The 24794-nt window shown below is 39.6% G+C and overlaps 1 protein-coding gene across 4 annotated transcripts in view; it reads left to right on the top strand.

Annotated features, from left to right (window-relative positions):
- The window catches only part of LOC122554216 (phospholipid phosphatase-related protein type 5-like), a 142288-nt gene that overhangs the window by 102879 nt on the left and 14615 nt on the right, over window positions 1–24794 (top strand). Inside the window, exons 6-7 of one of the 4 annotated variants that reach the window (XM_043698876.2) lie at window positions 13880–14014; window positions 20882–24633. The exons of 1 other annotated variant lie outside the window; for it this stretch is intronic. In XM_043698876.2, the coding sequence (XP_043554811.1) occupies window positions 13880–14014; window positions 20882–20935 (189 nt within the window). In that variant the 3' untranslated portion in view covers window positions 20936–24633. Of the gene's footprint in view, window positions 1–13879; window positions 14015–17184; window positions 17719–20881; window positions 24634–24794 lie in introns of those variants that run through there. 2 more of the 4 variants (XM_087990489.1, XM_043698877.2) reach the window with 2 other exon arrangements.

Genomic DNA, 24794 nt, shown 5'->3' with positions numbered 1-24794 from the left:
TCACTCTCTGGATTGGCTCAGATGGGACGTATGCGGGGAGATGTGCCTCAGGATCCTCCAAAACCTTACCACACAGACATACTTGGAAATTTCCCAGGATATTTAAACAAGGAATGGGCTGATACCCTTCAGCCTGGGATCCCTTGCGAATATCTTTAGCACTAAGCTGAGGATGGAAACCTGGACAGGGTAGTTGGGATTTACCTATATTTACCTACCTCAGAAATGTTAGGCAGTTCAACATCTGATTTAACGATTGAGTAGCTCCTTAACCAACAACTCCCCTGAACACACTCCACCTGACTTGACTGATTGCCAACCTGACTGATTCAAATGGACGCAACTACCCACTTACCCACTCACCCACCTCTCCCACATCACCTGCCTTACCCACCCTCACTGACCTACTCATTGATCCACTCACGCATTGATACTCATCCAACCATCCACTAACCCACAATCATTCATTTAAAGGCTGGATCATTAAAATCTTATCTAGTACAACAATGACTACTATAAAAAAGGAACATATCTTCTCCATTTCTAAACTCTATTATGCTCACTGGACTTAACCTGGATGCACTGTGCTACTGTTAAATTTGATTAGGATTTTAGCGCTGTCATGAAGATAATTTCTTTTCTTCTGGAGGAGAAGGGATCACCTCATGAAACACTGAACTTAGTTTGCTTTTGTGAGAAAACACTTCTCCTTTGCCTTCCCAACCCAACTGCATTTCCATCTGATCTTTTTTTGGGTCAGGAAAGCCCTGGGTGCAAACCACACATGCACTTCTTCTAAAACCAGGGTTTCCATTATGAGTTTTCATCCCCAAGTTATTCTCTTGAGCTGGTGCAGCTTCAAGAAATTCAAACAAAAATCTCTCCTTTGGAGAATTTTGTGACCACTGGTGGAAGCCTGCAAAGGAATCTGGACATTCTGACAGTCACGTATTTCAACCCCTTTTATGTCACTATTAGATAATATATCATAAATTAGATCTGTTTTAATGTAGTAAATAGTCATAGGACTCTGTTCCACATGGTAGTGTAATCAATTTATTGATCACCATTGTTTAAATGTTGACTTGCATTGCATTACTTTTGGCAAAGAGAAAAAACACCATAATTCATTCAAGACAAGAAAAATGTGTTGACAAACACTCCAATCATGTTTTAGACTGAGATACAATATCCAAATATCATTTTTCTTTGAAAAAAATGTCTTACTGGTGAAGGTATAGGAAGGATCATCACACGCTCCATTCTGTTGGATAACACACAGTTTGCTTTGAAAGAGAAAAAAAATCACTGTTTGTTCTTTCTGGGGGATTACAGCTGAATTCTAATGCTTTGAAAACTGTGGTTACTATGAATTTGATCGGATTTGTTGTTATCACACGTAACTAAATACATGCGAGCAGTACAGGCAGATCATAGTAAGCAAGGACATACAGATCATGGGGTGCTGAGACAGACTGAGGCATACAGGTTACAGTGCACAGAAGTGCGCAAAGCACAATCAACACAGTTTGAAGTTACAGAGTTCATTTATCAGCCTCAGAACAGCAGGGAAGAAGCTATTCTTGAACCTGTTGGTGCATATTTTCAAGCTTCCGTATCTTCTACCTGACAGAAAAGGTTGTAAGAAGGCGTCACCAGGATGGAAGGGGTCTTTGATGATGTTGGCAGCTTTCCTGCGGCAGTCCAAAGCTGGAAGGTTGGCTTCCGTGATGGTCTGTGCTGTGCGTGCAGCCTTCTGTAGTTTCTTATGGTCCTGGGCTGAGTAGTTGCCATACCAGACTGTTATGCAGTCAGATAGTATGCTTCCAATGGTGCACCTGTAAAGGCTGGTGAGGGTCCTTATGGAAATGCTGAATTTTCTACGCTCCTAAAGAAGAGGCATTGTTGCACCTTCTTTACCATCGCATCTACTTGGGAAGTCGAGGATAGGTTGTCAGTTATGGTCACTCACAGAAACGTGATGCTCCCAATCCTCTCAACCTCCATTCCGTTTGGGGGGGAGGGGGAGTTGTTGTCTGTCTTTCTTTCTGAAGTCAATGATCAGTTCTTTTGTTTGGCCGGCATTGAGAGAGGTGCTGTTATCATTGCACCACATCCCCCACCTCTCTATCTACCTCTGTATTCTAACCCAGTATCCTACTAGAGTGGTGTCATCAGCAAACATGTACATACTGTTCTTTCGGAATTTGACTACACAGTCATGGGTGTTCAGGGAATACATTAGGGGGTTCAGAATGCATCCTTGGGGGACTCCAGTGTTGAGGGTTATCATGGAGGAGGTGCAGTCGTCTACATTCACTGGACACTGGTTTCGGTCTATGGGTCAGGAAGCTGAGGATCCAGTTGCAAAGGGCAGAGCTGAGACCAAGGTCACAGAATTTTGAGATCAGTCTGGAGGGGATAATGGTGTTGAAGGAGGAGCTGTAGTCAATCAACAGGATCTGACATAGGTGTCCTTGCTGTCCAGATGTTCCAGGGATGAGCGCAGGGCTAGGGATATAGGGTCTGCTGTGGACCTGTAACATTAGTAGGTGAATTGCAGGGGATGGAGGCAGGCTAGGAGGCAGAGATGATGTGGGCTATGACCAGCCTTTCGAAGTACTTCATGATTATGGAGGTCAGAGCCAATGGTCATGAATTCTTGCTGAGTTCCCAAACCTCATGACTACTCAGATCTGCTGGTACAGTCAATTCCTGGGGTGATTGATAATGTTAAGAGGTTTTAATAATGTAATCAGTCTTGCTGCTGTTCTTGAAATTATAGCTGTTTATTTATGAAATTTAATATCTACTTGAGGAATTCAATTTTTTTTCCATAGGCTTAGTGTATATTTCTTTCTATGACCACACCTCACGAAAGATATGTTTTAAACGTAGAATATTTTTGGAGATTAGAGGTTAAATTATAAATTCAGGTTGCATTGTCTAAGGGTGTTTTCCCTCGAGTGTAGAAAATGAATGTGTAATATCATTGAAGTAGGTGAAGTGATTGAAAAATATGATTAGCCAGAGAGAAGCATGATGGCAGAGTTACAGGCAGACTGGCACTCATAAGTGCACAAGTGTTGTTATGGAATTAGTCAGAACTTTGACATTGGACCAGATGAGTTCAAGCTCTGCAAAATATCTTGTGCCAGGTTACTGCTGGAATCTTCCATGTTTCTTAATATTGACAATGGGTTTTCTGGCAGAGCCACCAAGGTACCTTGCATTTATCTATCAGTCTTCTTCTGTGTATTGCCATATTGAAATCCTCATCCTCTGCAGCAACTACACCCTTTCAGCAAACTGCCATCAATGCTACATTCATTGCCTCCCCTGGCTGCAAGTCACTCATCCATGTCTTATTATGTGCAGACTCTTTTTAAGCTTTAATCATGTCTGTACCTTGTTAATACTTGAGAGGGTGAGTGTGAATGTGAGAACTAGTGTTCAGGTTTTTTTGTTCATCAGTTACTCCCTACTTTTCCAGGTCTTAGTCTATCGGTACTGCCTGGTCAGGTTACAATTCTTGGACATCTAGAATCATAGAATCATAGAAGCCCTACATGTGGACATAGGCCTTTCAGTCCCACAAGTCTACACTGACCATCTGAAGAGTAACCCACCCACACCTATTCCCCTACTCTGTTATCCTATATTTACCCTTGACTAATGCACCTAACCTACACATCCCTGAACACTGTGGGCAATTTAGCATGGCCAATTCATCTGACCTGCACATCTTTGTATTGTGGGACGAAACCAGAGCACCCAGACAGAACCCACGCAGACACAAGGAGAATGTGCAAACTCACACAGACCCAGTTGCCCTAGACTGGAATTGAACCCAGGTCCCTGGACCCTCTGATGAGAAGGAGAAAGGTAGGAATGTAGGATTGTTTTGGGGGAAGCAAGATTCTCATCTTTATACCATGCACAGCTTTCGATAATAAAGCAGAATGAGACAAGGGAGAGATGGGGAGAGACAGCGAGAGGACTATGTCTCAACTTAGGTAATATGTTGAGACATAGTCTCAGCATCACCAATGGCCACAGCCTCAGTTCTTAGCACTCCAATTACTAGGTTGTTCTAGTTCCCTAGCTGACTTACCTTACGGGAATTCAAAGTTTGCACAAATACAGGAGGCTAAGCAGATGTAAAAAGTAACTTACCTAAATTGACACTTGGAGACTGTGCAGTGAGTGTGAATACTTAAATCCAAGAATCTGAGCAGTGATCTCCAGCTGAAATCTAGTCAAGTTGGCATTTATTACTCAATTTAAAGATAGCAGTAATTTGAAGGGTATTTTTCAGATTTTGTAATCCTAGCTGATGTATTCACTGAAATATAGGCACACAGGCTACATAATTTTTTTAACAAAACAGAATTTTATTGCACAAAAGAAGATAAACAAACCAAGCCATCTAAATATAGAACATAGTTGGAAAGATTTTTTAAAGAAAACAGCAAAGAAAAGTCTCATCTATTCTCTAACACTATTAGTTTACAGTTAGTCAAATCTAGAGAAATTATTCTTCCATATCAAAACTTTGAGTTAATTGCTTCTCTTTAATTTTTTCCTCTGAACTGTGAACATCTTCTAACATGAATAATCAAAGTTTAGACTTTTCCAATCTTTTAATAATCTGCTGATTTCTAACCAAACATCCATGGTATGTAAGTTCCACAAGTTAAACTTCAATACCAAGGTAACTGAGCTGTGTTTGAACTGTTCTATATTCCTTTCTTGAAGAGAAATTTCCTTCCCAACTCAGTCAGGTCTTTTCCATAACAGCCCTAAAAGCTTTCAATCTCTAGGATTTTTTAAAAATTAAAACTCAAACATTGATTATTGTAAACCAAAAATAAACTAATTCCTTCAAGGTTTGCTCCCTGAATAACCATGCATTATAAATAATCTTTCACTAACTCCCAGGGGACTTGCAGTGATCTGTTCTCTCACACTTGTGGATTAGATCACAATTCCAAAAAGGACTCTTTGGCCATTGTTAATCTTTTTAAAGCAAAAATAACTAACACCCATAGTCCACTATTTTAAGTAAAGTATCCTTGACCTCTCTGACGACTGGAAGTGTGGGGAAATAATCAGAGACAAAGCAGAAGCTGTCTCCATTCATGGCTATTTTGGACCAAGGAACAGACAGAATCTTGTACAGGTGTAGAGATTCTCTATGTTGCTGTGGCTGTTAACTCTGGCATTCTTTGCACATTTTCATGCACTTTTTAATGTCTCTATTAAGATCTGGTTAATAGGCCATATGACATGCCCATCATCTTATCTAATCTATGGCCAAATGTCCTTGTTGCAATTATGACAATAAGGCAGAGAACTTTGGTGCCACTACCAAGTGGTGTGATTGACCAACAATTTCAGTACACATTATTCAGAAGTTAGACAGAGAGGATATTTGCATTAGCTCGCGTGTCAATCTTGGTTTTGAATTTGTGTTTGCTAGTTTTCTTTGAACAAATAATTTTGATTGTGGTAAAGGTTTCTAATTTGTTGACTTTGTCCATACAATGTGTTACATGCACAAAGTGGAAGGCCTATTTGTCCTCTGGTTGGAAAATTATTCATTCTTGATGGAATTTGATTCAAATCTGGTTTGCTGTGAATTTTGTGTATTGACTTATAATTATGCAACTCTGTGACATATTTTTTACAGCTATTGCCAAAAGGCAACACCTGTACTTTGTTTCATTGTTCTTCTATGTAATCTCCGGTAGCGTTTTTGGAGACAGATCGATTGAATCGGACAGCCCAGAATCCTCTTGCATTATGTGGCTTGCACCGATCTTGAAATACAGATTAGCTTTTTAGTGGTTGTGATGAACTACATGCAACGTGATTGCTTTTAGTGTCCTGACTATCACGTCTGTACAGTTTGCTGCATCTAATGCTCATTGGTGTTATAGTCCAGCTGCAATGGCTTCATAGTTTCTGCCTTTTGCTACCACTGAATGAATACTATGATCTTTCTTTTCTTCCAAAAGGCCTTTTTAGAATACTTCAATAGCTGATAAACTAATCACCAACTCCATTGTCCAAACCGACAGCCCAGCCTCTGATAAATGACATTTGATGTCCTTATTACAGTTTCTACTGACAAATTGATCTATTGTTTCCTGTAGCGTTTGTCTGTAGAATGTCAATTCAAAATGATGAACTCAAAGTTGATACTTACTTGCTACTGGGCTTCTAAGATTTTCCAGAAATTTGTGGGATATTTCTGGGTCCTCTTCAGATGAGCTCAAGGTATTGACTCTATGCAATCCTTTTTTATTTAAGAACTGCTTTCTGTATCTTCAGAATTTGTTTAACCAGTTCTGCAATTGCTCGTCAATGGAACATTGCTGCATCCTCTGTTTAAAAAAGATGTCGACTCAGTTAGGAAATCTGTGGCATTCCAGTTCATGATGAGGGATGAAGTATCCATCCTCTTAATGTTTGTTTGTCTCTTCACTTTATATTTAACTTATATGTTCCTTTTGTACTTTCAGCATGGTATTTAATGTTCCTTCCTCTCTTGTTTTGGATTGATGTATCTTTTAGGGTTCATTCGGTTGATTCTGCATTGTTCCTAAATACAGAGCACTTCCCTCTTCATCATTTGAATTTTGGCATACTTTCTGTTGCTCATCATGGAGCTGATTGCCAAGGACCATTCACATTTGAAACAGACTTTAGGCAGGGCAAATTTGATTCAGCTCACTGCTGCGGGAACCTGACCACCTCATAGTTTGTGAAGAAACCTTATTCAATGTTCCGACCTATGGGACATTCTCAATAGTTGCTGGATTTTGTTTGTTGCTGTTTCCTTTTGGCATTTAAATTTGTAAGACTGGTTTCTTTCTTATCATTTTTTCAAAGAAAAAAGTGGTCCAACTGCATACCATGTACTAATATCCTTGTGTTATCTAAATGAGTGGAATAAATAAAGTCAATAACCAGTGTTTGGAGAAGTCAGAGGTAGATTCTTTATGCAGAGAGTTGTGAATGCACGGAATGCGTTGCCAGTTGTGGTGGTGGAAGCAGAGTCATTGAGGACATTTAAGTGACTATTGGACATACACATGGATAGCAGTGAGTTGAGGGATGCATAGGTTGTTACTATATTTTACATTAGGATTAAACCTCGGCACAACATTGTGGGCCAAAGGGCCTGTTCTGTGCTGTACTTTTCTATGTTCTAAATAAGGTTTGTGGATTCTGTTTAAGTTATAACTCATATAATATATACTTGACAGAGCAATCTCCAGACACAGCCTATGCCTTTTGAGTGCTACAGCGCAGAGCACTTGTAATCATGTGAAAACACCATTTAATAACTTGGCTTATTTGCATGTTTCTTAATGACTAATTTACCAAAATCCATAATGAAACAGACTAAGACAATAAATAAATTTATTTAAATGTTACATTCTCCCCTTACCTCAAACCTCAAATATCCAACAATCCTGGGAGCAATGCTTGAATCCTGCCTGACATAATGCATTTCTTAAGTATTTTATTTGAAAAATCTTTCACTTATTGACATTTACCAAAATTAATTATAATCAATTAAATAAAAGCATTGGAAATTTTAATTTCATTACTGGAATTTCTTTATTGTATTTGTTCATGATTCACTGAAATGTCAGAAGACTATATTTGGCTGTAGCACATATCATGTGGTTGCTGGTACAAGATGCAGGAGTGAAGTGACATAGTATAGTGTTATATAGCAATACATGCACCCCTTTAATGGATCACTGTCTCAGTCCCTGCAAGTGTCCGATAGTTATGAGGTCATTGCAAGCTGTGTGGATGAGAGTGGGAACTCTTGGGAGGACGAGTGAACTGATCCTGGCATTTTGGAACCAGTCAAGAACATAGCCGTGGTAGGGCGGTCAAGAACATAGTAGTGTTAGGGGGTAGTATGAAAAGGGAGGTAAATACTGTTCTCTGCAGCAATGAAAGTGACTCCTTAAGGACTGCCTGCCTCATGCCAAGATTATCTTCTCAGCGTTAGAGAGGAACTTGGAGTGATACACAGTTGTTGTCATTCACGTTGGTACCAATGACATAGATAGGAAGAGAAATGAGGTTCTGCTGAATGAATTTGAACAGTTAGCAGCTAAAATAAACAGCAACACCTTCAAAGTAGTAATCTCAGGATGATTACCCTTGCTACCGGAAAACTAGCATAGAATTAAAAAAGGAGAAAGTGAGGACTGCAGATGCTGGAGATCAGAGCTGAAAATGTGTTGCTGGAAAAGCGCAGTAGGTCAGGCAGCATCCAAGGAGCAGGAGAATCGACGTTTCGGGCATGAGCCCTTCTTCATTCCTGAAGAAGGGCTCATGCCCGAAACGTTGATTCTCCTGCTCCTTGGATGCTGCCTGACCTGCTGCGCTTTTCCAGCAACACATTTTCAGCTAGAATTAAAAAAGGCCAAGGATATAAATGAATGGCATGAAGTTTGGATGGGAGGAATAGGCTTTGGCTCATGTGGCAATGACAACTGTATTGGGATAGGAGGTAGCTGTTCAAGTGGGAGGGAATTCACTGGAACTGTGCTGAGACCAGTGATCAAGTGAATTAAATAATTGGACTGGTGGAATTGGACCTGCAGGTCTGACAATAGACGGTAATAATGCAGAACTCCAACTCTGAATGGCCCAAGTGAAGGTGTTCATCCCACTCAACTGAGATTGGTTGACCTCCTTCACTTATTGTACCAGTGCCCTCTGACTGACAACAGTCCTCTTAGATTTGAGAAAGGGGATGGTGGGGGTTGTTTGACCAACCAGGTCGCATCCTCTACCTGAATTCACCTATCCTCACCTCACCATCCTGCCCCCTCCATCCCATTTATTTACTTCTCCACCTCTTGATGCTGCCTGGCTTGCTGTGTTCTCCCAACCTCCTGCTTGTCTACTTTGTAATCCAGCATTGTCAGTTTTTTTGTCTCTATGATGATATGGTAGGGTAGTGCATATCCCATGCCAAACCCATGGACACAGGGTGCAGGCAATCTAGTGCTGGCTGTCCAAGATAGAAATCGCCAGATACCCACCTCTGACTTTCATCTGAAGAAGTGTCGTTTCTTTCCACCATGTGGCAGAATAGGAAGCTGCGGATAAATGAGGTGAGAAAAGGTAACAGTGATATGTAGATGCATAAAAATATACTTCTTGCCCCTCCTTGGCGAGAGTCTTGTTCTCACCAAGGAAAATTTAGCTTTTATTTCTCTTGACATCAAAATTATCTTTTTTTAAATCTTGTCTCATTTTCCGAACTGACTGGCCATTGCCGACATTGTTCAGGGGTTGGCAAAATTACACCCAATGATTGAATTGAATGCTCATGCAGGCTCATTGATCTGAATAACCTATTCTTGTTTCAATGCCCTTTTATCAGTAGATCTGATGTGGAATAGTTGTGTGCAAATCATCAGTTACACTGAAGTTTCAGCAATTATTTTGCATCTATAAAATTTTCATGATGTTATTTAATTTTAAGCTTACCACTTTTCCATAGAGATTGATTATGTTCTGTGTGTGCAAATAGGATTTAACTGGGATTACCATTACAAATACATATCCAGTTTGTACCTGTTGCCTAAATACAACCATACACCTATTGAATCTAGTAACCATCACAAATATCGAAAGAATGACCCTTGTCATTCAGACGAAGCCATCTCCACTTTTAGGGCAAAGCCTTTATCATGTCTTGTGTGAGCCAAATCAAATCCATGGAGTTTGTTTCTGTGAGTTTACAGAGAAAGGGGAATGTTATGCTATAGTTAAATTAGAAGAGGATTTAAAAATTAATTGTGAGAAATAAATATTCAGAACATTGCATTAAAATCAAGAATAACATAAAAAAGTGGAATGCTATTAAACACGTGGTGAAGATCTCAGTAGGGGCAAATAGATTTTTTGAATTGGCAGAATCCACATTGAACTTCTTTTGTTTTCCTGTAATATCAACCATTTGCATATAGGTATAAGAGTCATGAGCTTGATAATAACGGCGATTTTCTTATTTGAACAAATAAGTATAGGAGGATCTTCAAAAATCAATTCATGGGAAGTGGGCATCACAGTCTACGTCAACGTTTATTAGCTATTCCTAATTGTGAATTGCCCTTGAGAAAGTGGTAAGGTCATGTGGTGTTGGTACATCCACTATTGGGAATGGAGTTCCAGGATTTTGACCCAGCAACAGTGAAAGATTACCAATATAGTTTAGAGTGAGGAATAGTGTCAAGGTTAGGATGTGTGTGTGGTTTGGTGGGAAAATGCAGGTGGTAGTACCTTATTGTATTTCTATGGGATTGAGGTCACAAACCTGGAATGCACTGTTGAAGGAACCTTGATGAGTTGCTGTGATGCATTTTGTAGAAACCTTGTACTGAAGCCACTGTGAGGAAGTGATAACTGCAGATGCTGGAGATCAGAGTCGAGAGTGTGGTGCTGGAAAAGCACAGCAGGTCAGGCAGCATCCGAGGAGCAGGATAATTGACATTTCTGACATAAGCCCTTTATCAGGAAGCCACTGTGCATTGGTGATGGAGGAGGTGAATATTGAAGGTGGAAGATGCTGTGCCAATCAAGTCGACTGCTGTGTCCTGAATGGGATTGAACTTTTTTAAGTGTTGGAGCTGTACTTATGCAGGCAAGGAGAGAGTATTCCATTACACACTTGATTTATGCTGCATCGGTAGTGGAGTTGGGAGGTGAATTACTCACCGCAGGGATGCCGATGGTGATGTCCAGGACATTGCTTTTGTGAGCATACCTTTATCAGGCTGTTGCTTGATTAATCTTTGGAACAACTCTCCTACTTTTGGTACAAGTCCTCAGATGTGAGCTCGGAAGACTTTGCAGGATTGCAAAAGCTCAGTTTGCTACTGCCATTTTTAACATTATTGATGTAAAAATGGTTTAAGAACTTAAACTGTAAAAAATTGTTTTCACTACCTAGTGAACCAGTAGCAAGGGTTAAAGACTTAACCTCATAAGAACAAAAAGGCAAATTAGAAGAGCTTCTCTTACATGTGTGATCATAAAGGCATACGAATGAGAAAAAAAAGTGATTGTTGAAGGAAATGGTCAAATAATTAAAAATGAGTTGGATAGGCATTTAAAAAAAGGAAAATCATAAAAGGACACATGGAAATTAAATTACTTAACTTAGGTTAGATCTTGCACTGGCAAGCCTCCTTCTGTGTTGCAATTTTCATGATTCCAGAAGGTCAAACAAGTTTTTCTTTTGGCCCCATGTTGACATTCATTCACTATCACTGGGTCAAAATGCTGGAACTCCCCTTCTTTTGCATTGAATGTATTGGAATTTAAACCATGAAATGTAAGTTTGAATGCAAAACTCTACATTATACAAATTATGACTACAAATTAAAAAATGGTTACAAAATAAACTAGCACAAGATCAAAGTACTCTGGATGATGAAAATCTGAAACAGAATCAGAAAATGTGGGGAAAATCAACAGATGCTTCCAGATTTACCAAGTATGTCCAATATTTTCCATTTTTGTAATGTTTCATCATGGTCTCATGTGGGATCTTCGAGTACTGATGCAAAATAAGGTCATTCTTCCCTGTAAATGTAAACCATTTTTTATTGACATACTTGGTGTAATGGTATGGCTATGAACTAGGGGTTTCAAGCTGAAGAGGACCAAACTTCTTTCTGGAAGACTAAAGAATGAGCACTGAGGTTACAATAGTAATGCCGCTTACCTTAGAGGCCCATCTACATAATCATCAAACCTGATCACTACATACGTTAAGTAATCTGCTGCTCATTGGTACAACAGAAAAGGTCACTAGAGCATGAACATAACCATATCATAAACATAAGCCTGTCTGTTAAATTTTAAGAAGAGTAAATGAATGAATTAAATCAGCTAAATGTATGATTCCTTAATATAGCCCAGGGAGAAAAGTTTGAATCGAGCACTCTTTCAATTTTGCATTTCATTCAGCAAGTGATCTATTGATACAAATTTGTTATAGTCTCATCACTTAATCATTCCTGAAGAAGGGCCTGTGCCCGAAACGTCGAATCTCCTGTTCCCTGGATGCTGCCTGACCTGCTGTGCTGTTCCAGCAATAAAGTTTCAACTTTGATCTCCAGCATCTGCAGACCTCACTTTCTCCTCATCACTTAATCAAAATTAAAAGCAATCTCAATGCCTCTAATTGAATCTGAAATTAATCAATAGTCAAAATAACAATCACAGAAATTTTTTTTCTCCATTTAAAGCTGTTCAAAGCACATATTCAACCTGCCAAGAAATTCACTTCTTAAATACCTAAAGAATAAATTATTGATTCAGTTACTGTATAAATGCAAACTTTGAATATACAGAGAAGTGTGGTAATCTCTATGTTTCCATTATGCTGATAGAATTTATATATACGGGATGAATGGGCTTTTCTTATCCAGAGAATCCATAGAATCCCTAGAGTGTGGAAAGAGGCCACTCTAAGCCTCCTTTATCTTATGGCCATGGATTTTCATAGCTCATGGGAATGCAGTGGCAATGGGAGGGACACTCCCATTTTTCTCAGTTCCATAGGAAGAAAAACATTTTGTTTAAAAATGTACATTTTAGTAGCAAGAATTGTTAGACTGCAAAAACCACATCAGAACTGTATATAGCAGCTCAGATACCAACCAACTTCAGTCACTGAGAGTCCTTAATCAAGCAATAAGCAATAAGAATTAGGGACTTAAGGCATGTCCAATGCAGCTGCCAAGGATGCCTAAGCACTATCTGTGTCCTAAGTGATTTTGTATGTGTTTCAGGTCAGTTTATGGGGTAAAGTTTTGAAAATAGATCTGTTTTGATTTTGTACTCTGCCTGTAAAACTGATACAAGGAGGGCCAAATTCTAACTTTGCATTTCTCTGTTCCTTATAACTTCTGAACCTATTGTTAAGTTTACAACTACACAGCTACATAAATACTTCCTTTGAATACCTCACCATCAATCTACAATGATCTCTGTGGCATTTCCCAATGTTAATTTGAATTTGGTACCAAGTCAAGGGGATCTCCAGACATCCAGCCACAGTGATATCATTTAACAGGGTAAACAGTTGGATGCATTGAAATAATTTCATAGCACCAAACTAGCAAGTAAGAGGCATTGGTTCTTATTCATTTTTATAGCTTTTCATGGACAGTGATATAATTGATTGGAACACATATTTTAAAAACTGAAATATTTCAATAAACTTTTGAAAGTGGTAGAAGTTTTGGAATTATTAACAGAAATTTTAAAAAATCATTTTGCACAAATATAACATTTATTTTTCAAGGCCAAAGAGTTTGTTTTGTGACAGTTATGAGTTATGAGTTAGTACATTGATCAGTATTCAGTTACAACTTATTAATAAGGCATAAGCTCTTCGTAGGGATGAGAATTTAACAGCTTAAAGCTTAACAGTTCAGTAATGTTTGACCGATTGCAGTAGGATGGGATTTCAACAGTGCACCTTTTGAAAAAGCAAAGTACCTTTTGCAATAATGTTTGTAGTTCCGTGCTTAACTGCACATGTACCAACTCAACAAATTCTTATCAATTTCAAAGGAGTAATGATGATGAACATAGATAGTTTCATTGCTATTACAATTTCAACAGGCAGGCAAAAATATTTTTCATAATTGACAGTTAAAAACAATTTTTCACAATTAAAGTAAAATTAGTGGTGGCCTTCTTTAATTTGAACGTGTTGATGTATTTGTAAGAAAAAAAGTTAAGAGATTTAATCTCTTAACTCAAATGCTGCAATTTGTACTGTTACATTTCTTTTTTTTATTTTACATGTGAAAAGGTTGCATGTGTGGTACATAACTTTAAGGGAAGAAATACGATAAATGAAAAACTACAGCCTGACAACGTGATGGAGATCCCTTTGATTACTCTACCACATGTGGAAAGTCCATTAGGAAAATTAAGTGCTGTACAGGTATGTTATTAGAAGATTCATTTTTCAAATTAAATTAGAACATGCATTTACAAGAGAACAGATTTTCTACAATGGTATGTTTTAAGTAAGCTTTCTTACTTTGCCTAAATAGGTGTTTACTTTTTCAGGATCAGATTGATAATTTAGTCTTGGAGGACAGCAGTCTTATTATTGAAAACTTTAGATGTGCTCACAACCTCAATTCCCTCAGTAATACTCAGCAGTAGCTACTGCATCAGCCTTCCTCAGTTGGAATGAGATCTCAGCTTTGAGTAGCCATTCCAGTTAGGTGGCATTCAACTGTATTCAGAAAGAACTATGGGCATTCCAGAATTTAAATCCCTCAACATGAATGAGGTGCCTTTGGAGGCACACCCTGTAACTCAGTCGAAATGTTAAGATTGGGTCTGAGAAGCAATTTCTTGTGATCCTCATGCTGACATCTTCTTGTGAGTGCTGTATGTGAGCCACCCACTTCATCCAGGAGCTAGCTTATCCAGAATCTTTCCCTGAGCAATAAGGGAGGAGATGTTCTGGTGGTACCAAGTCAAGAGGATCTCTAGACATCCAGCCACAGCGATATCATTAAACAGGGTAAACAGCTGGATACATCAAAATATTCTCATTTCACCAAACCAGCATGTAAAAGGCATTGCTTCTTGTTCATTTTTATAGTTTTTCATCGACAGTGATATAATTGATTGGAACACATATATTAATCTAGAGACCTCGGTAATGGCCTGGGACTCAAGTTTGAATCCCGCTATAGCAGATAGTGGAATGTAGATTCAATAAAAATCTGGAATTAAGAGTTTAATGTCAATTGTTGAAAAAAAAACCCATCTGGTTTATTAATGCCCTTTAGTGAAGGAAACTGCCATCCTTACCTTGTCTGGCCCATAGGTGACTCCAGATCTACAGCAACATGGTTGACTCTTAACTTACCTCTGGGCAATTAGGGATGGGCAATAATGCTGGCCTAGCCAATAATATCCTCATCCTCTGAATGGATTAAAAAAAGGAAAGGCCTTTCAGATGGAGATTTGCTTTTCAACAGGGTTTGCAAAAGTTTTGATAAAACATATTTCTCTGCAGTCCATTTTTGCTGTTCTACATATATTTCTGTAATCTTCTAATACAAAAAATGTTGGAGACACTGAATAGGTCTGGCAGTTTCTGTGGAGAGAAGGCAGAGTTCACTTTTCATGTTCAGTGATCCTTCTTGAGAACTGCTGTCTGATTGAATCCCGACTTTGCCACCAGACAAGGGTGGTTCTGTTGTTGTCTGACCTCTACACTGTGAGGCTGAGCACCAGCTCTTGGACACCTCCTCCCATCTACCCCTAGATCATGACCTCTCTATTGAACACTAGGCTATTGTGTCCATAAAGGTCAGAATTCTCATTGTATCTAGTGATCTCTCCCACACAATCTCCAAGCTCACAGTCCCTCAGCCTGTGTCTACCTTCGCAAAATCCACAAAAAGTACTGTCTGGGCAAACCCACTGTTTCTGCCTGCTCCTACCACACAGAACCCATCAGTTCCTACCTCGAATCCATTCTTTCTCCCCTTTTCCAGCCCCTTCCCACTTATATTCACAATTCCTCTGATGCTTTAGGTCAGTTTCAGAATTTCCAGTTTGTGGGCTCTAGCTGCCTCTGCTTTACCACGGATATACAATCCCTTTACACATCCATCTCCCATCAGGATGGTCTCAGGGCTCTCCACTTCTTCCAGGAAAAAAGGCTTGAACTGTCCCCATCCACCATCACCCTGCTCCCACTTGGCCGAACTCATCCTCAACCTGAACAACTTCTCTATTAATTCCACTCTTTCTTCAGATCAAACGTGTGACCATTGGTACCCTCATGGGCCCTAGTTATATACGTCTCTTTAGGGGTGTGTAGACCATTCTTTGTTCCAGGCCTATTCCAGAACACTTTCTCCAGAACATTGATGAAATATTCAGTGCTGCTTCCCTCTCTCATCCGGAATTTTTGCTTTGAATTTCCACCCTACCCTCACCTTCATCTGGTCCATGTCTGACTCCTTCACTTCCTTGATATCTCTGTTTCCATTTCTGGGGTTAGGCTGGTCACCGATATCCACTACAAAATCATCAACTCCCCCTGTTACCTTGATTATGCATCTTCACACCTTGCTTCCTGTGTCGACTCTATTCCATTCTCCCAGTTTCTCCGTCTCCATCGCCTCTGTTCTGACGATGTCAATTTTGACAAGTGGATTTCCAAAATGTCCACCTTTTCCTCAATATGTGGTTGACACTGCCCTCAGCCCGACTTCGGCCCTCAACACCTCTCTTCCCTCCCCAACACCGACAGACACCCCCGGTACTTACTTAGAAGCCTCCACAACATCAATATTCAAAGGATCATCAGCTGACATTCCTGCCACCACCAGAGGGATGCCACCTCCAGGTGCATATTCCCTCCCCTCCCTTGTCAGCATTCTGCCTTTACTCCCAATGCATTCCTTCACCTTCACACCATCTTCCCTTGCAATCACAGAAGGGGTAACAGCTGTCCATATACTTTCTCCTTCCCCACAATCTAAGGTCCCATATACCCCTTCCAGCTGCAGCAGCAATTCACCTGCATTTTTCTCAATCCAGTCTATTACATTTGCCGCTCTCAATGTGGTCTCTTTTACACAAAACACAGATTGGGTGACCAGTTTGCAGGAGACCTATGTTCTGTCAATAAAAATGACCGCGAAATTTCTGTTGCCTACCACTTCAACACACCACCTTGTTCCCTGGTCAACATCTCTGTCTCAGACAAGCTCCAGCGAAGCTCTGTACAAGCTAGAAGAACAGCACCTCATTTTCTGCTTGAGGACTCAGCAGTCTTCAGGATCAATGCCAAGTTCAATAATTTTACGGCTTGAACTCATTCTCCCATGTCCTTTCCCTAACCCCCACACACCAGACCTTTTTATCTAATGGGCTGTCGCCCATTGTTAGTTATTAATATTCCCCATTAACAGTGAGTGATTTTCCCAGGCTGATCTCTACCTAGTCCTTTGTCTACTCAAATGCTATGTTCGCTCTTTCTGGCTACCATCTCCATTATTTACTCCTGCCTTCAAAAAAACAGTTCTGAAGAAGGATCATTAAACCCGAAATATTAACTCTGCTTTCTTTCCATAGATGCTGCCAGACCTGCCGACTTCCTCCATAAATTTCTGGTTTTGTTCTGCAATTCTTTGGGTATTTTTATAATGCATTCTTCAATGTTGTTGGATGTTCACTAGCAGGGGGAATTGGGTTAAGAGCTGTGAGGTTATGCTGCAGCTCTACAGAGTCCAGTTTAGACTACAATTGGAATATTGTGTTCAGTTCTTGTTACCTCATTATAGGAAGAATGTGGAAGCTTTAGAGAGGGTGCAGAGGAAATTTACCAGGATGCTGCCTAGACTGGAGGGCATGTCTTATGAAGAAAGGTTGAGGGAGCTAGGGTTTTTCTCATTGGAGCGAAGAGGATGAGAGATGACTTGTTAGAGGTGTACAAGATGATGAGAGGCATAGGCAGAGTGAATAGTCAGAGACTTTCTCCAAGGGTAGAAATAGCTATCACAAGGGGACATAATTTTAAGGTGATTGGAGGAAGATTTAAGGGTGATGTCAGAGGTTGGTTCTTTACACAGAGAGTGGTGGGTGCATGGAATGCACTGCCAGCGGTGGTAGTAGATCAGATACATTAGGGATTTAAACAACTCTTGGATTGGCATATGGATGACAGTACAATGAAGGGTATGTTGGTTAGTTTGATCTTAGAGTAGGATAAAAGGTCGGCACAACATCGAGGGTTGAACGGCTGTGCTGTGCTGTACTGTTGTATGTTCTATGTTCTATAGCCAGTCCTTAGTAAACATTGAGAGTATTGTTATGGAGGCCTATGAAAATAAGCACAAAGGAGATGTTGATTTCAGTTGGAAATTACATTTAGTGTTACACTGTGATGTCTGAATAGCCTAAAATCATGTTTACATAATAAATTAATTTAAGAGAATACAATTGTCAGCTTGCCAAAATAAATATATCATGTCATATTTCTTATTTGACTTGGCTTCTAAGCCACACTGACAAAATTGCATTGTCGAGAAAAGATTTACAAGGATGTTGCCAGGGTTGGAGGATTTGAGCTATAGGGAGAGGGTGAATAATCTAGGGCTGTTTTCCCTGGAGCGTTGGAGGCTGAGGGATGACCTTAGAGAGATTTATAAAATCATGAGGGGCATGGAGAGGGTAAATAGACAAGGTCTTTTCCCTGGGATGGAGGAGTCCAGAACTAGAGGGCATAGGTTTAGGGTGAGAAGGGAAAGACGCAAAAGAGAACTAAGGGGCAACGTTTTCATGCCGAGGGTGGTGCATGTGTGGAATGGGCTGGCAGAGGAAGTGGTGGAGGCTAGTACAGTTGCAACGTTTAAAAGGCATCTGGATGGGTCTATGAATAGGAAGGGTTTGGAGGGATATGGGCCGGGTGCTGGCAGGTGGGACTAGATTGGGTTGGGATATTTGGTTGGTATACCTCACTGGGGTGAGCAACATTGCTTCTAAGCTGTGCACGCACACAGCTGCTCTGAGGGTCCGTGCACAGCGATCGATGTGTTAACAACATGCGCAACATTAACGTTGGCTTCTAGAAGTCACTGCCACACACAGACCTTGGAGGTCAGTACAGAAGGAAATAAAGGGGAACACTGCTAGTAAGGCCAACATTTATTGTCCATTCCTAATTCCCTTGAACTGAGTGGGTTGCTGGGCCGTTGGAGGCGTAAAATCATAGAGTCATAGAATCCCAATAGTATGAAAGCAAGCCATCCTGCCCATCCAGTCAGCACCGACCCAAACATAGTTAAGAGTTAATCAAATTGATGTGGACCTCGAGCCACACATAGATCAGACTAGCTAAGGATGGCAGATTTCATTTCCTTATTCATTAGTGAACCATATACGTTTGACAAAAATTGATGATAGTGGTCATTATTACTGAGATATTACTGCTAATATCAGATTTATTTACTGAATTAAATTCTGCCAACTATTATGATGGGATTTGAATCTTACACCTTGATCTGTTATAATGCTTCTAACTGTGGTCATCCCACAACATATATGCAATTCCAGAACAAAGGAAAGAAGGCAGCTTGGGAGTTACTATTTTCTTTTAATTAGAGTCATAGAGTCATAGAGATGTACAACATTAAAACAGACCATTTGGTCCAACCCGTCCATGCCGACCAGATATCCCAACCCAATCTAGTCCCACCTGCCAGCACCCGGCCCATATCCCTCCAAACCCTTCCTATTCATATACCCATCCAAATGCCCCTTAAATGTTACAATTGTACCAGCCTCCACCACATCTTCTGGCAGCTCATTCCACACACATACCACCCTCTGCATGAAAAAGTTGCCCCTTAGGTCTCTTTTATATCTTTCCCGTCTCACCCTAAACCTATGCCCTCTAGTTCTGGACTCCCCCACCCCAGGGAAAAGACTTTGCCTATTTATCCTATCCATGCTCCGCGTAATTTTGTAAACCTCTATAAGGTCACCCCTCAGCCTCCGACGCTCCAGGGAAAACAGCCTGTTCAGCCTCTCCCTGTAGCTCAAATCCTCCAACCCTGGGAACATCCTTGTAAATCTTTTCTGAACCCTTTCAAGTTTCACAACATCTTTTCGATCGGAAGGAGATCAGAATAGTGGCCTAACCAATGTCCTGTACAGCCGCAACATGACCTCCCAACTCCTGTACTGAATACTCTGATCAATAAAGGAAAGCATACCAAACGCCTTCTTCACTATCCTATCTACCTGCAACTCCACTTTCAAGGTGCTTTGAACCTGCACTCCAAGGTCCCTTTGTTCAGCAGCACTCCCTAGGACCTTACCATTAAGTGTATAAGTCCTGCTAAGATTTGCTTTCCCAAAATGCAGCACCTCGCATTTATCTGAATTAAACTCCATCTGCCACTTCTCAGCCCATTGGCCCATCTGGTCCAGATTCTGTTGTAATCTGAGGTAACCCTCTTCACTGTCCACTACACCTCCAATTTTGGTGTCTTCTGCAAACTTACTAACTGTACCTCTTATGCTCGCATCCAAATCATTTATGTAAATGACAAAAAGTAGAGGTCCCAGCACCGATCCTTGTGGCATTTCACTGGTCACAGGCCTCCAGCCTGAAAACCAACCCTCCACCACCACCCTCTGTTTTCTACCTTTGAGCCAGTTCTGTATCCAAATGGCTAGTTTTCCCTGTATTCCATGAGATCTAACCTTGCTAATCAGTCTCCCATGGGGAACCTTGTCGAACGCCTTATTAATTGCCATTTTATTTTCTCTACTAAGATTGTTTGTAATAAGGTTTTTGGCATATTAGGGAGAATATTAAAATAAAGACAGGATATATACAAAAGGTGCAAGTAAATGTACCTACTTATCACATTTTATAGAAATACTTTATAATAGCTTTTGTTGGAGATTTTCATGAAGGGCTTCAATTTAAATTCTCTATATCTATCGCCTCTCTGCTGAAGAAGATTAGATAATAGACTACAACACTTGTTAGAGATTACACTAGCTGAACTTTCAACTGTGCCTGACAGTCGGCTACAATAGGAAAGGCCTTATTATTTACAAAAATGACCTCTTTGCAATAATAAGCAAAATTACTGAAAATAGCAGCCTTCGGAGAAGATATTCTGGTCATATGATGTTTGCATGTGTCAAAGTTAATTCACTAAATATCTAAATAGCAAGTATAATAAGGGTGACATACCTATTAATAGATGTTAGGTTTCAGGTAGGAATGATTTAGAACAGATCTTTTTTTTTATAGTCATTTAAGATACTGACATCGCAAGACCAGCATTTATTACCCATCCCTAGTTGATACTGAGAAGGTGATGGTGGATCTTCTTGAATTGCTCCAGTCCATTTGGTGAAGGTGTTCCAACAGTGCTGTTAGGTATCGAGTTCCAGGATTGTGACCCAACAACAATGAAGGAATGATGATAAATTCTGATGTCGGGATGTGTGTAACTTGAAGATGATGGTGTTACCATACATCATTTGCCATTGTTCTTCGAAGTCATGGAGGTCACAGTTCAGGAAGCGCTGTTGAAGAAACCTTGGCAAGTTGTGTTGCAAGTACGTACTGTAGATAGTACCTATGGTATGCCACTGGTGGACAAAGTGCCAATTAAATGGACTTCTCGCCTATTTTTCTGGTCAATCTGTTTTCAGTGCTGCCGTCAAGCTCAGAACTATGAACTATGTGACATACGTATAAAATCAATGTACTTTAAGAGCTTCTGGAGTAATGTAGTTGTGTAAGCAGAATATACACAAAGCAACAAAATAAAAACTCCATCAGAGATTTTTCACATTCTTGTCTATCTAATCAAGTATGACATTCAAACATAAAAGAACTTTACTGAATGAAAGGGAAGCAATTTAACGTACAACTTTATCGTAGCCATATATCTTCTTCAGAAACTCTGCTGTTTTATAAAGAGTATCATCTAGCTGTTTCTGTTTATCTACAAGCAGGGAGTCAAATAAAGAGAAACAGTACTTTGGTTTTCTGTTTTACCAACTGGAAAAATGCTAAAATGTTCATGCCATCCTCAGGACAAGCAATGTTAAATTCAAAATGACTCCTGCTTGTTTTGGTTCAGGGCTGATAATATGACAGAAAGAGTTGGTATGGAAGCTCGGATCTACATCAGCAATGCCTAATATGTTCAGCTAGCTACAGTGAGAGCAGGAAAGCCCTAAAGCTCTAGATAGTTTAAATAAATTATCATTAATGACACCACTTTCCTTTCAATTAGACGACTCCCTAGAATGTGACTACAGCTTCTGAGCTGTGCTCAAGCCTTTAACCTTTCTACAAGAATAATATTATTGCAATGAAACAACTTTACATTGTTTTTCCCAGCTTTATTTAATTTCCCTTTTTAAAGGCACTAAAGGTTTTTTCCTGTCAGTAGGGTCAGATGATAGTGGTGGGGAGGGAGCATGGCAGTTGAATGAATCACAGCGTTGTTAAGGGAGGATCTTATTCACTGAGTCCTGACAGAGAAATAGAAAAGGGTTGAGATGGATATTAAATATTTTTTCTAACCTATGGCAATAAAGGTGAGAGGCATATAAGCTTCACTGAGGACACATAGGCTGTAATTTTAATAAGTAGGAATTCACAGAAATTGTGCATAAACTGGAGTCAAATTGAAAATGATAACAGCTGAAGAGTGGATTAACATATTGCACTGGAAGAATCAATTCACGCAGTAACTAACAACACACAGTGGTCTCTCTCACCATCTCTGAAATCATGACAGACTGAAGTAGCTACACCTTCTGGAGTGTCCTTTTGAGGGGTCAGCTGATGCCTGAACTGCAAATGTATTCCTGGGTTCACACTGGATATTGCTTCACAGGGGCTAGTGATAGCAATTGACACTCCCATTGCGAATCACTTCAGCTTTGCCATTTGGAAAGCTATGCTTCCCTATTAATGAAATGGTTGTGCTAACTGCCTCTGGTGCAGATAGCAAGGAAAAGAAACTGTCAGTTCGCATCCAGCACTCATGCAGAAAAATCCAACTGCTATACCACAGCGAGACGGACTGAGGAGAAAGGGAGCAGACCTTTGACCATGAATGCATTAGAAACGCAGAAAATAGAATACACTTTTGAAGATTATTGGATTTTGTGATCATTTATTTTTATAACTGTAAAAATATCAATATCAAGTAAGAAGAAGGTGCTGAGGAATGCAGACACAAGAGCTAACAAAGTGAAAGTGCTAAACAGCCAGACCAAAAAGTATTAAAAAACATAAAAATGTTTGTGGAAAACTATATCCACATCACTTGCATTTCCTCATGACAGAAAGGCTGACAAGAATAGGCTACACATGAATAGGCATTAGTGTTATGAAAGCTCCAGTGCTCTGTTAACACAAGCTCCAGCATGGACTCTTGATCACTTCTCATATTAGATGAGATAATGCCTCCATTAAAATAGCACAAACAGAAGATGCCACACAAACGCATTAAGTGATCACCTTCCACCATCTCCCAGCAGCAATAAGTACTCTCTAAAGATTTCACTTGTTTTTATTTTTGACTAATGATAGATTGTTCTTTGAAATGTTGGATTGTCCTAATTTTTGTAGGTATTGGAATCAAAGATCTTGACTGTTCACTGAATAATTTAAGTTCTTGAAATTATGCCTTGGGATGCTAACATATGAATACAACTCACTTGTCTAAAATTTGTATCTGCACTATTTAATTGAGAAGTTAACTTGTTTAAATTAAATGAATTATCATTTCTTACATGAGTTCCAGATGATTGTGTTAAGTATGCATTTGTAAATTATTATTCTATGTCTTAATTTCACAGCACAGGTGGCTAAATCACCAGCTCCTTTATATAACTATAACAACAAATTAAACATAAAAATGTGTAAATTATTAAGTTGTAACTTATCATTGTAAATTATCATTCAGGCTGGAATACAAATGACCATCTCCTGTGTTATAAAAGTCTACACTTTCTTTCAGTGAATCCATTAATTTACATGCATTGTTCTAAATCTTGAAAATGTAATGACCCATGACCTAGAAGCAGTAAGATAGAAAAAAAAATGTAATTTTAAAAATATGCCTGTGGGATTTGTAATTATTCTCAAGAATGTTTGAAAATAACTTTTATCTGTTTGCATCAAGTGCAATCAATTGTATCTTTCTTGGAGAATAAGAGATACTGGTCCAAGTCACCTGGTGACCCTTGACCTGGAAGTACCATTTGGAAAGAAGTTACCATATGGATACTGTGTGGTCAAACACAAAATATAATTCAAAGGAGGTACAGGATGAAAGCTCAGATGCAGACACAAAGAAAAAGACAGAAATATGAACTCTTGTGAGAAAAAAATCATTTTCAGGAAAAGGTCAGTTTTTCTCTTTAATTGTCAGCAAGTGGAAAGAAACAAGAGCCCTTGGAGTTACTGCATAAGGTAACTTAACAAAAACAGAACAGGTCTGTGAATAGGTTGTAAATGCTGAAGAGCTGGGTGTTATCTCAGGAGAGACCAAACCATGAACCAGGGTGTTATTTATTGTTCAGTTGAAAATAAGCTTTGGAAACCTACAATGGCAGCACTGTTCTGTCTTGAGAGAGAGAGAGTAATGTGCCTTGGAGATAACAATCACCCTTAGTGAAACTCAAAGTGGAAGGATGTTATTGGAAAAGACTCCTGTTGAACACTGTCAAATAAAGAATGTCATTGGAACTGGGGAGTATGAAGTGCTGCATTTATGTGAGGAGTGATGTGAGTGCCTCTGGCTGTATATTTGTTATATTAAATATTTCAAATGAAATTGACCTTTTCTGTTTGAAGTTTTATTTGCCTGCTAATTCATGCTTAATTTGCATGGGTTCTAATTTGTACTAAAGCAAAAATTGCAAAATGTGAAACTTGTTGGTAATTTCTTTCCTGGGAATGATTTGGTAAATTTAGTTATATTTTTCTACAATTCCCTTGTGAGGATCACACCACTTAATACTGACTATATTCCTAGCCTTGGGGACTCTACATGAGATGTACTGTGGAGTTTGCACATTCTCCCTGTGTCTGCGTGGGTTTCCTCCGGGTGCTCCGGTTTCTTCCCACAGTCCAAAGATTTGCAGGTCAGGTGAATTGGCCATGCTAAATTGCCCGTAGTGTCAGGTAAAGG

The sequence above is a fragment of the Chiloscyllium plagiosum genome, unplaced genomic scaffold (genome assembly GCF_037043375.1).
Source record: "Chiloscyllium plagiosum isolate Xiang-an unplaced genomic scaffold, Cpla_swu_hap1 HiC_scaffold_9, whole genome shotgun sequence".
Taxonomy (NCBI): Eukaryota; Metazoa; Chordata; class Chondrichthyes; order Orectolobiformes; family Hemiscylliidae; genus Chiloscyllium; species Chiloscyllium plagiosum.
Note: the sequence above shows the minus strand (reverse complement) of the source record. Positions and strands in the feature narration are given on the sequence as shown.